We start from the raw sequence: 13,241 nt of genomic DNA on the forward strand, positions 1-13,241 counted from the left end.
TACCTACAACAAACGGACAAAAAGCCAGTCACAAAGAGGGCTTTTGGCAAAATTGTGGTACTTTTATCATATCGACTTAATTACCACCCAAGAGAGTTGAAATTTAAAATAAACATAGTGACCTTGATGACGCATAGTAAAACTTTCATCTGGTATTAATCTCGTTTTTGAATAAACTTATTTGTTAAATGAAGCAATTACTGTATTTCTCTAAAATAGTGATGGCATTGCAAAGAATTGTCAGCGTTTTATGCTGTTTGAATTGCAACTGACATCTTTTGAACTTCTGAAATTGTTGTAAACATGACCAGTGAAAGCTTTTTATCTGATGCCATTTTTCAACTTAGTCGTTCTTTTGAGTCTTTTGACTTTTTCTTTTCAATCAATAACAATAAATTGTTAAGCTTTCAATTTGCATGGTCAACTTGATTTTTATTTTCAAATTAATAAGCAAGGGCCTCCTGGGGGCCAGGGGGGGGGGGGGGGCTTTGTTATGTCCCTCGTTCCCAATAAAATTTCCCTTCTTTTCCCGGGTTCCCTAAAAAAGAATTTCTTCGATTTTGGTGTTCCCTGTTCCCTAGAATGTGCTTTCGTTCCCGTGTTTCCAGTCTTATTTTCTTTTTGTTCCCATGTTCCCAACAACTTAATGGCCATGTTCACGTGAAACCCCCGGGGGAGCCTCATTAGCAGATTGCGCCGTTACTAGAGCCTTCGATCACACTAGTCAGCGACAGTGCGCACTGGGAATCGAATCTGACTTCAGAGGAATTCGAACTAGCGCTATTTTACGAATATTTTTGAAGTACGGACGAGATTTGAATAACCAATCTGATCAACTGAACTAGCAAGATAAAGGAGGAACAAGCGGGTTGGAATCATGCTTGCCTGGTTAGGTACAGCGGAAAAGCCGAACCAATCACAAATGGCGAACGAGGTAGGTTTGCGAGTTTCATGTAAACAACAAATAATTAACTCTTCATTGTTTGGTACTCGCTCCAAACTTGACGCATTATTCGGTCGACGTTCTTATAACGAAGGAATAAATGCCGAAGAAATGCGGATATCTTCCCTGGAAATCGCTTACAATATTCCAGATAACAGTCTGAAATCTGGCATCTGGAGTAAAATCCTGAAAATCTGTTTACCGGACTTTAAATGTTTATTCAGTGCGCGTGGTTCCGACCTCTTCAAACAATAGGGCGCAATCGCTTTCCAAAGCTAAATAACGCTGTGATTCTGGCTGTTTTTGATGCAATTAACACATGAAAACTGAAGCCAGTGCTAATAAGATAACATTTTACTCAAGATTTCTGGAAGAGCAAAACGACAAAATAGCAAACTGGTACGTACGCGGTCTCCGAATATGTTATGCAATTAATTGAATTTGGCGCGCTTTGTTGTCACGTGGCGCGAGGGGACTAATATGGGATGGATTTCATCGATCAGTGGAAGGAGCAACAACTGTTTGAAAAGATGTTGGATTTTCACCGTTAATTTCAAGGTTTTTAAACATGGCTACAAAGAAAACTTCTAAGGTTTGTATAAAAGTCGTGTTTTGAAGCGAAGTAGTACTTTGTGATGCGATGCGACAGGCATGTTCTTTTATCAGCGTCTTGGCTCTGGATAAATCTCAGTCTTAGAAACGAAGATACAGCTTAAGAGCTGTAATAATCAAAGACAGGCATATATGTATGTCATCAATGAAAATTAGCTAGAATCAATGGAAACTTTATATAGTTGTTGATATGATGTCAATGAATATACAGAAATTTGAAATCGATGAAAGACAGAAAATGTTATCACTGCAACTTGAATCGATTTCTATTCATTTTATATAAATATTTTAGTCAATTCAGGTGATAAAGAAATATTCCTTTTGTAACAATAGCTAGCTACATGTAGTTAGCATTATTTGTGTACAAAGATGTGATATCAGTATGCATTTGGTCCAATCAGAGTAAGGAATCACACACAATGTTATCATTGGCTGTTATACTAGCACAACAGCATCAGCACTACATATTTTTAACTGTGCTGCACAGTTCTTGCTCTGCACGTTGTTTATTATTATTATTATTTGTAGTTTTGTCGGTGACCAGACGCAGACCTCTACTTGGTCAGGCTTCAGGTCACGCAATGTTAAGAAGCTACAAATCAGTTACAAATGGAAAATTTTCTTATACTTTGGTCTTTACAAAGAATGTGTAGTGTGAAATATTTGATTTTGAAGCGTTTGAATCAAAGAAAATACTATAATTTCATGCTTTGAAAGAAAAATATGCTTTAGCGGGCCAGAACTTACATTTATTTAAACACCATTACGTTTGTGTCGTGGAATGTGCTGGCGTTGCAAGTTTCACTTTCACAAGGCACTGATGAGGATCGGCCAGAATCCCGCAATGTTTTAAAAGGTTTTAATCTGCTACAAATGGAAACTTCACAAATCCTTGGGTCTTAACCTAGCATGTTAAGTGTGAAATGTTCGATTTTTTAGCATTAAGTATTTTTCAAGCTGTGTAATCTAGAGGATTTCAGAAATCTGAAGGAAAACCACTGAGACAAACATGCCCTGACTTGTAAGGTTTGCGTCAATGGTAAATTGATTCCCCGGAGAAATCCCAATCAGCTAAAACCAGCTATAGTGTTCTTCTCAAATTTGATTTAATTATTTGCTTCATTATTCCATTTTTGGAGCGAGTTATTCAATGTGTAAACAGGAATTTAATACAACACTGGATGCTGGTTTAATAGATTTTTTTGGCTTCACGGAGAAGGATCGTGGGAATTAAATTTGGCCAGCATTTGGATACAAGAGAAATATATAATTGCAGATGGCACTAGTCAACCATGAAATGTCACACAAGGTGTTTTCTTACCATTTTGTTTGTCAGTCACAACATTGTTTCATGCGGCTGGGTAATGGGGATGGCAGAGGGGTGCATCTCTTATTCCCCCCACATGGCTCCCCTCGGGTGGTCACGTGACCAGTGCAGTTTTAAGCTCTACGAGCTTCTTGTTATGTTTAAACTGGGGCAACTCAAGAATAATTCCAAAAAATATTTTCTCATTCTTGCACTTATGCCCGTGTCATCATTGTCATTGTCTTGACAATCAAATTTAAAGCTCTGCATCTGTTTATGTCTCCTTGTGCTCATTCATATCACAGATGTGAACATCTGTGTCTCTCTGTGCACTCTTGTAGAACTTGCGCAATTTAGATGGCATTTCATCTTTAACACTACGGTTTAATTTACCTGTCCTTGTTTATTACTAATAGCATGCTAAATTATCAACCTTTTTGCAGTAGAATCCACCATTTTTAAAATAAGATCCAACATGTCACAAAATACAGAGTTTGTATATGGGCATTTCAGATATTTCATCAAATAACTTTTATGAAATTGAATTTCAGCTTAAGTGTTCTCTTAGTACAAAGATACTGAACGCAGAAACCTTTCACCAAACAATTTGCTTTAAACCAATACCTGAATGAACATTACAAGTCCATTGTACAGTTACCGTATAATATATATGTTGTAGTGAGGGATGTAGCTAAGAAAACACAAAGCCAGCTCATCAACAAGCCCAGCTGTCAGCTCTAAAAGTTTCCTAAATCATTGTTTTTGTGTGAAATTTCGGCCGGACTTAAATTCTCCTTCAGGCGGTGAAATAAGCTGGCAGCTGGCCCTTAGGCCTGGTTTACACTAGTGACATAACAACATGACGGCAAGGTCACGCAAATGCAAAAAACACCTCGAGTTGATGTTTTATGTCACCAGTGTGAACAACATAACATAACGACATAGTTGGAACATAATGACATAAGCATAACAACAAAAGGGAAGAACTAAACTTTTCTTTATGTTGTTATGTCCATGTCGTTATGTCGTTATAATGTCACTAGTGTAGAACCAGGCCTTAGCGACATCCCTGTGGGGTTCAATTTTATCCTTGGTACAATCTGGTACTTTCTTTTGAACATTTTATATTCATTAATTCATTCATTTTATATTTAACAACAGAACAACCCCGCAACCCCACAACCGCGACCCGCCGACGACAACGCCCCCCCAGCGCCCCTGAGCCATGACGCCCGACGCAGAACCGACGACACCGGAACACTGCCGCCCGCCCGGCCCACACCACCGCGAGCCCCCGCCCCCCGCCCGGGGGGGGGCGGGCGCGCCCGCGCCCCGGCGCGGCGGGCGCCGCGACCGGGCGGGGGGAGAGGGCGAGGGGGCGCGGGGCCCGACGAACCCTGGGCACTTACTTTAGAACAAAAAAAAATAACAATTTGTACTAAGGGTAAAATTGAATGATGTCATATGCACTTATCTATGTTGATTAGGGATATCAGTTAATAATGTAGTAAAATAATGGTTTAATCTGCTATTTGATTGGCTTTGACAGCATAAACATGTTAAAGACAAATCAATTGGTTTTGGTGCTTTCAGATTCACACAGTCAACTACAGTAATACTAAAATCAAACTTTGTCAAAGCAGACGTGTGTAGTTATTGTATCGATCTTACCTGTGTTGGTCTTTTCATTTCCCTCCAATTTATTGAATAGCTTGGATGATTTTTGAATAATTTTGACCTAAAAAAAGAGAGAAGTTTTGATTTGCATGATTCTGATCATGAATGATACCGGTATTGTTTACTTGTATGGATTATACAGATCAAGATTTTCCATTTTTGGGTCGAATCTTGTCAATAGTATTTAACAACCCTCAGTTTATTTTAGTCATTCACAAGCATGACAGCCATAGTGGAAGTTGACAGTATTACTGCCATCCAATCACTTTAATTTAACAATAATGTTAAAATGTTTTTTTTTTTCATTTAGACCCCAAGTCCTCAGGCCAGTAAAAAGTCGTCTTCATCACCAGGAAATGTTTGGCCACCGCTTAGATGCACTCCATTGTGCTTTGAACCTGGGTTGCCAGAATGCTCAAATTCAGGCAAACATCACGAGTTGATAATGTCACTAGTTAAATGCCCAAATAGTATTGAACCAGAAAAGACTGACTTCAAAAAAGCCCTGGACAAATTTACCAAAACAAGGTGGCTTCGTGACGATTGTGTTCCGGACAAGAATGACAAAATTCGATTTCCATTAGTGCACTGGGCTTGTATTCTTGGAAAGTACAAGCCTTTGGAATATCTTGTCAGCGAGAAAGGCTTTCCACTCACAGTAAAAACAGGAACGAACCAAGAGGGACCATTATTTTCTATGGTTCAGCATCTTAAAAGTGGTTTGAACCCCAAGAGCTCTATGGATTTTGTCGGAAGCACGTTTGGACATGTTATAGATGTCTTCCTCAAGTATGTACCGGAAGCCTTGAATGAAAAAGAAACCAGCAATGATGAAACAATATTACATTTCTGTGCAAAGCGTTGCTACTCTGATCCATGTTCTAGGGCATTCTTGAAGATTCTGTTGTTAAAGATTAAGGAGACTGACAAAATTTCACCTGAGAAGGAAGAAGAAATTTTGTCAGCAGTTAACAAGAAAGGTGATACATTCCTTCACCTTATGGTGTCTGATGAGAACTCCACTGAAACTTTGATTTACTTCTTGGGAAACTTTGGCTCAACTAGTGAGAACATATCCAAAGCCAAGAACAACCAGGGCAAAACACCACGTCAAATTGCAGTGGAAAAGAGGTCATTCCGAATACTCAAGGCACTAGGAGCACCAGACATAGTTATCAACAGTTTGAAAAAAGCTGTGAGTTGTGGGAATGCCCCAGGCAACCCTACCCCCAGAGTTTCGCATACTGCAAGGAAGTCCTTCCCACAGAAAAATAAGGCATCTCCAAAAAGTGCAGCTAAACCTTCTTCCAGTGTAAATGGTGTGTCAAGTGATAAAGACAATCAAAACTCCAAGACATCGTCCAATCAGGTGCAGGCATCACCTGCTCAAGGCACAAAAGACGCACCTCCAGGAGATCAACAGGAAGTGACAGTGATCAGTGGTGATGAGCTCAAAGTAGAAGACCTCAAAATGTGTTCATGTGACCCCCCGGCAGCTGAAAGGAAAGAGCAGCCAAGTGATTGTAATACGCCAACCAAAAGACCATTAGAGCCCTTTCCCCAGCGTCATCTCGAAAGCAATAAAACTAGCTCAACACCAGAAAAGCCCACTGCTACGACTGAGAACATCGCAAGTGATCAACCAGACGCAGTCGCTGAGCAAGAAAAGATGGATGTGGACAACATTGACAGTACTCCTGATTTGCCCGAAATTGTGGAAGCTGATCCAAAACCCTCAGATCGTAATGTATTTCTTAGTCTTTCAAACACCATCAGCAGCTTTAGCAAAGGGGTAGGGGAAGCTGTGAAGAGCAGCCTTAAGAGACCAGCTCCGGGAGCAGGGAGGGCTAGGGGTCCTACCAGGAAGAGAGGTCGCATGGCTGATTTGTCGTCAGATTCTGAGAGCGATGGAGACTTGGCCCTAGATGATGATTCAGATGACGATATCGAGGAAGAAGAAGAAGAAGAAGAGGAGGAGGAGGAGGAAGATGAGGAAGAAGAAGTCTTGAAGGATGAGGAAAAGGAGGAAGACAATGCAGATGGTGATGATCAGCAGGAGGAGAAGGAGGGAGAAACTGAGATGGAGTTGGAAGCGGGTAAGGCTTTTTTCAATTTTGGAAGTTGTTGGAGGATATTATATTAATGTTAGTAAATAATGAAGATGGTAAATTTTAAGTTCGGCAATAAATAATGAAGATGAATTGTTTAACAATGACACGAGCATGGGACAAAGAAAATTCTGAGTCCCCAAGGGGAATCAAACCCATGGCCTCCCAGATATCGATTGGGCGCTCTTACCAACTGAACTATGAGAGATTTGCGGTGAGCTGGGCCATTTACTAGGTTGATATGTGACATGCGTCCTGCATCCTGATAGGATCAGCAATGTCGAAATCATCAAGTGTGTAATAAATAATAAAGATGGTAAATTAAAGATGGCCATGGGTTCGATTCCCGTCGGGTACTCAGATTTTTCTTTGTCCCATGCTTGTGTCATTGTTGAACAATTTCTCTTCATTATATTTATGTTGTGGTTCAATTTTATCCTTGGTTCAAATTTTATTTTCCTTCGTTTTTGGGTATGTTAATGTATGATAATGAGTTTAAAACAAAGGAAAATAAAATTTGAACCAAGGATAAAATTGAACCACAGCATAAGTATTAGGTGGGAACTACATTTTTAAATGTCTGTATACTTCCTTCAATCACCAATGTTTTATTAATTTTTTTGTTTAACCGTAGTAGGGCTGAAACTCTAAGAAAAAACTCCACCAATACATAAGATTCTTTATCATGCCACTAATCTATATAACCCAGCCAATGTAGTTCTTTAGAGAACAATACCACAAGTTGTCATGTTTGTGTATGGCTGTGCAGACTGTCATGAACTGGTCTGAAAAAGTCTGACCTACTCTCACATGTTAGTCATTCATTTATTGCACACCCAAATCAAATTCAGTGATTTTTTTTCAAGCTGTATTAGGGTGATCAAGCTAAAACAAGCTGCTATGTTAAGAAATTTTATTTTTATCAGGAAATAGTCAGGGAATTTTGAATACTGATGTTCGTCACAACCATGTTGAATTTTATGTAACCCTTGCATTCCTAACAGTGATCAACAGCTAGTTTCTCATTACAATGTCAATACATTGACAAGCATACAGGTGTTGAGAATAAAGAAAATCATCAGCAAGGAATATAATCTTGATGTACTAGTGAATTTCAACATACCGTACACCGTATACCACCCGAGAAGAGCACCGAGAAATTGAGTTTTGAATAATAAAGATCAACAATCAGGGACCCCACGAACAGAGACGAAGCGAGCGGGGGGAGGAGTGATCGGACGAAAAAGGGAAGGGGGAGGGAATTTGGGAAATTGGAATTGAGTTTCGTCATTCGAAAAGTTTCCAAAAGTCTGAGAAAGAAAAATGGCCCACCTAAGAGGGCAAGAGAGCGCGCGGGGGATTGCGGGGGGTAGAAATCCCTGGGATGGAGACCTCCGGATCAAGTGAAAGGGATATTCCACATTATTAAATTCTCACCTCGGTATGCATTTCTACATCTGATTGGTCCCCCGCCGATAGAGAGGAAGAGAGGGCGCAGCCAGGAAGTCCGGAGTCGGAGACAAGAGGGGATTGTTTGAGGAAACTCTGAAGAAAACTCTCTTGCTCGCTTCCTCGTATTCACAACTCAAGAAGTGAACACCGCGCCAGCGCGCCTCCTCAACATCCTCGCACAAAATGAATGTCAGCGAGAACGTGAAAGAATTTAACATTCCTCGCCCTTGTTGGACTCGAGTCGTTATAGCCAACTCGGCGCTTCGCGCCTCGTTGGCTATTTACCACCTCGTATCCAACGCGGTGGGAGAAGTGGACACGGATGCACGGAGAACGGCGAGGAAGGGGGGACCGAACAACGGCGGGCGGGGAGGGAAGTCAGGAAAATAGCTCTGAATTATGGTAAATAGTCCCAATTGGATATAGTTGTGGGAAGCACGGTGGCCTAATGGTTAGTCCACTGGACTTTGGATCAAGCGGTCCAGGTTGGAGCTGGGACGGGGTCGTTGTGTTGCGTTCTTGGTACTGTTAATAAGCTGTACAAGGTGGTTCTAACTTTTGAGTCTTGTAGATGAAACCTTAAAGTGTCACCATTCAAATGAAAGCTATTCAGCAGTACTTATTCATGTGGTACTGTTTATTATGCTGTACGAGGTAGTTCTAACTTGTAGCTTTCTGGATGAAACCCAAGTGTGTGACCGTTGAAAATGTGATAGCTTTTGAGCAATACTTTGATGTGCTACTGTTTATTATGCTGTACGAGGTGGCTCTAACTTTTAGTCTGCTGATAAAACCTCAAGGTGTCACCATTTTAATGAAAGCTATTGAGCAGCACTTTCAGGTGGTACTGTTTAGTATGCTTTACAAGGTGGTTCTTAACTTTTAAGATTGTATTATGAAACCCCAAGCCCAGTGTCTGACTATTCGAATGAATGCTATCAAGCCGAGTGAGGTGTACAAGATGATTCTAACTGTTAAGTCTTCGTAATTTCAGAATGGAGAAATTTGTCCTGAGCTAATACTTAGCTAATATCTTCCTTTTTCGTTTCAGCACCAAAGCACACACCATTTTGCGGCAGTAACTGTAAATCGCAACACCACAAGCTGCTGCTTAGCCTTCTCAAGTGTTCCAATTACAACTACGGGGCGGCGTACGTAGACGTCTTCATAAAACATGTCAACGAATACGTCAACCAGCTTGGGAAGTTCTCGGATGTGCGCGCCAATGCCGACCTGCCTGACCCGGTCACTTCCTTCAAGTATCCCTTGGTGCACTGGGTGTGCGTCCTGGGCAAATTCAAAGTGTTGGAGAAACTGGCAACCATGAAGGAATTCGATCTAGGCGTGCAGTCTGAACGAACTGGTGAGACAGGGTTGCATCGAATGTTGTTGTCGCTTGACCGAACCATGGTGCGGAAGAAGAGCCCTACGAAGACAATATTGGAGGTGTTTTCCAAGACTTTAAGAACGCTGACTGACAACCTTCCAAGTATTATCACGATTTGTAACAAGGAGGGCGACACGCCGTTTCACGGCTTGGCAAAAGTGATTCTTGATTGTACGGGCGAGCTTGAGAGAATGAACACATACGAAGGGTATTTTGAACACTTGGTCAAAGAGTTGAACCGTTTGCGAACATCTGGGAAGCTGAAGCCGGAGATTGTGCGAGAACTTCTTTTGAAGACCAATAACGGCCAGGAGACCTTTCTACACATCTTGGCCTGCAGGCACGGGGTCGGCCATCGGGTTATAAAGAGCGTACTAAAGAACATCGACCCGGAAATCATGGATGTCCTCAAGGAAACTGCGAACGCGGAGGGGAAAACCCCGTCTGATCTCGCCGAGGATTTGTGCTCGTACGAAATGGCGGCAATTCTTCGCCCACGTGACCAGGAAGCTGCCATAGCGGATGGCAATGATGACCCTATGGAGGAACTCCCTGGGGATGAGCTCTTGCAGACTCCTGAAAGAAGTGCCCCACCCAGGTCCCCGGACGAGGACTCGCCACCAGCTACGCTCTTCGATCCCATGAGCCCCGTCATTCCAGATGGCACTGCGGCCCGTGTTCGGCTGTTTTCAGTCAAGAAGGAGCCCGTGGAAGATGGTCATGATAGTGATAATTATACTCGAGGTCCTTTAAGGGAGTCTTCCAGAGAAAGCCCGGTTGAAGTTAACAACTCTCCTTGCCCTTCTGAAATGTCAGATAATGCGTCACTACTTCCGGTCGTGAAGACGTCACCCGGAAAAGGAAGCTCGACTTCACTTCTGCCAGCAGATGACGACGTAAACATGGCAGCATCTTCTTCAGCCAATGGCAGCACAGAAAACATCCAGGCGGCTTCGACAACCAATTACGTTAAGGCTACCAGCACGCCATCCGTTGCAGCCAATCAGAACAAGAACAACGGCGGGGATCCCTCCATTATGTCCGGGATTATGACCATGCCTCAGTCTGAAAAGAAGAACTTCTTGAACTCTTTACACGCCAAGTTTCAAGAGGAGTTGGTGCAAGCCCAAAGGGGACTGGAAGAGAAAGAGGACGCCCTTGCTCAAGTGCGTCAGCGGATAACCGCCACGGAAGAACGGAAACGGAAGCTGCTGCAAGAACTCGAAGAGACCTGGAACGAGATGATAAAAGCCACGCGAGATGAAGGCGTAATACAAGCTGAAATATCAGCGAAGAAACGAGACTGCGAGAGGTTCAAAGCAGAGCTGACAAAATACGAGGCTTCCCTCAAGGAACTGAAGAAGTAACTGTAAGAAGAGGCTTACTTCATTCTCGGCCCCAGAGCCGCATGTACTGAGCCTGGGGCACGAGGAACAAGTGGCTCTGGGGACACATGATTTGATTGGCTAGATTTTAACAAAGAGAATTTAAATCTTGCCGGCAAGTCAACCGTAGTAAAATCCCTTGCAACAAAGGGATTTTGATATAGTTGTTTTGATTTGCTAAATTTGAATTTTTTTGTCAAAGATCTAGCCAATCAAATCGTGTGTCCCCAGAGTCGCTTGCTCCTTGTGCCCCAGGCTCAACCGTCTTAGAAGGACAAGCGGCCAATGGGGACGAGAATGGGCTTAATTTCGACCAGATTTACTTTAGATGCAAGTCATATTTTCCCACATGGTTCGTGGAACAGTAATAGGTCCAATATCAATAATACTGTCGGGAACCACGTTTTCAGATATTCCAGTGAACCTTGTCGGATTAAAGTTTCAGGCTTTCGCGACTAGACCGGAAGGTAGTATGGGTTGAAGCTGAATAGCAATGAGATATAGCAGTCAAAGGAACAAGTGCCAGTTGATGGCGACATCACTTCTCCGAGAAGTGACTAAGCCCGCGATTTTCGTCCTAGAAGTTGCTAAGCTACATGACGTATTTGTACGCGCGATTGCTTTCGGAGAACTCGTGAGCGCTCGCGCTAGTTTTTGATTGGATGAAATAATTCGGAAATTCTTCGAGTGCTTCAACGAAGATTTGCCGAAACTGGCACTTATTCCCCCGACCGGTAACGACATGGCAAACCTGATTTTTTACGTTTGTTCTTCTTCAGACATGTGGAAATAAAGTACTTTTATCCACACTGAATTCAAGAAAACGTTTGAACTCAAAGGCATGTAACAATACGATGCGACTGAGCAAGGTCTAATGAAGGAAAAAAAAAACAAGTATGTCATTTGCAAAAATACAAACTTGTTGATTTCCTTAATGAATACCCAGACAACCATTCGGTCTTGTTGCGTTAGCTTGTAACGCTATCATCCGACAACGTTAACTGAAATAGCTGTACTGTCTCAGCTAGGGACCAAAACTGCTGGACTATATCACGGATTTTAACTGATTTTTGAGCCGCCAAAATTTATATTTATGTCGCAGGAAACCTAAAAATAATAGTTCATTTTTATTAAAAATTGCTATATTAGAGTACTGAAACTGTTAACGAGCATCTTTGGCTGCGGATGGCTCGGATGGAAGCGGATTGCAACTTGAAAAAGTTAGGCAAACGTTTTCAAATTGTTTTCGCGCGTCTTGTAAATATCGATATTTATAGCCGTAGCTTGATTTCTATCCACAAATTAAGGTTATATATTTCTTTAGATGTTTAAAGATAATGTTTATTAAGGGTTAAGTTGCCTACCACTAATTTCAGAACAGTTTAGATCAAAAATTTGCGAAAGCCCCGTGACATAGTCCCTTTAATAACGATGTGCCCGTTTAAAGTGGGTTCCGTAAAGCAGGTTTCGACCGTATTTATACAATGTATGTATGGGGGCGGGGGGGGGAGCAAGGGACAACGCTGGAAGGGAGGACGGACGGCGGGGAGACTGCGTCGCAGGGCCGCCCGGACAGAAGCGGGGCGGACGGCACGCCGGACGCCACGCCGCACACGTGCTGGACGTAACGACGGCCAAAAAGGAGTATGTCACCTATGTATGTATTATAATTTGTTTGGTTCTGTTTGTTATCTAATTTTTTTGTGGAGACGTCTTCAAAAGGAACATCATTAGTTACGTATTTAAGTATATTGTTTATTCGTGCTGTGTTGCGATTCGTAGCAGTAATTAAATTAAAATCACTTCTTGGTGAAATACTTTTCACTTGACTTTGAAGAAGGCGACGGCAAAGTTAAAGTCAAATTTTTTTACAGTAAGAATACTTTTATCTTGTCGATTGTGCTTGTCAATGAGTTCACACTTTTTTACTCACAATATCGAGGGAAACACTCAAGTTTTTTATTTATAGATGTTTTGTCCGCAGAAAAAGTAATTGTGTTCCTCAAATTTGTTTACAATGCACCTTAACAAATTAAAACTGTAGTCACCAACAATTTAAGCCCATTAAGTAATTTATACCGAAGCACTCCATAGTTGATAATAATCAAGATAAATTTCTTGAATTTGCTACTGAACATTCCAGTTACATGAAACACTGTATATATTTGGCATTATTTGTCATTATATTTAAATATCGCCGCCTTTTTAGTTAATTGCCTAATAATGATTATTTTATCTTTTGGCGACTGACTGTAAGCTTTTTAGATAAAGTTATGTTGATTCGATGAATTGTACCTTCTATACAGTTAATATATTTTTGGATTCGTTACGTCAGTGGAAGTAAAAATTGTTTTATTGAGTTTTATTTGTC

At 41.6% G+C, this 13,241-nt stretch overlaps 1 protein-coding gene and 1 long non-coding RNA gene across 3 annotated transcripts in view; both read left to right on the forward strand.

Moving 5' to 3' along the window:
• LOC144646478 (uncharacterized) overlaps positions 1-13,241 on the forward strand; it is an 81,406-nt gene that overhangs the window by 62,853 nt on the left and 5,312 nt on the right. The window lies entirely within an intron of this gene.
• LOC144646391 (uncharacterized) lies at positions 833-12,358 on the forward strand. 2 transcript variants are annotated; one of them, XM_078505955.1, is made up of 3 exons: positions 833-934; positions 4,849-6,634; positions 9,150-12,358. In XM_078505955.1, the coding sequence occupies exons 1-3, from the start codon at positions 878-880 to the stop codon at positions 10,850-10,852; spliced, it is 3,546 nt and encodes a 1,181-aa protein (XP_078362081.1). In that variant the 5' UTR covers positions 833-877; the 3' UTR covers positions 10,853-12,358. The 2 variants fall into 2 exon arrangements, with proteins under 2 accessions (XP_078362081.1, XP_078362082.1); XM_078505956.1 differs by lacking the exon at positions 833-934 and adding an exon at positions 1,433-1,535.

This window comes from Oculina patagonica, chromosome 3, assembly GCF_052425735.1.
Source record: "Oculina patagonica isolate OP01 chromosome 3, crgOcupat, whole genome shotgun sequence".
NCBI classification, from domain to species: Eukaryota; Metazoa; Cnidaria; class Anthozoa; order Scleractinia; family Oculinidae; genus Oculina; species Oculina patagonica.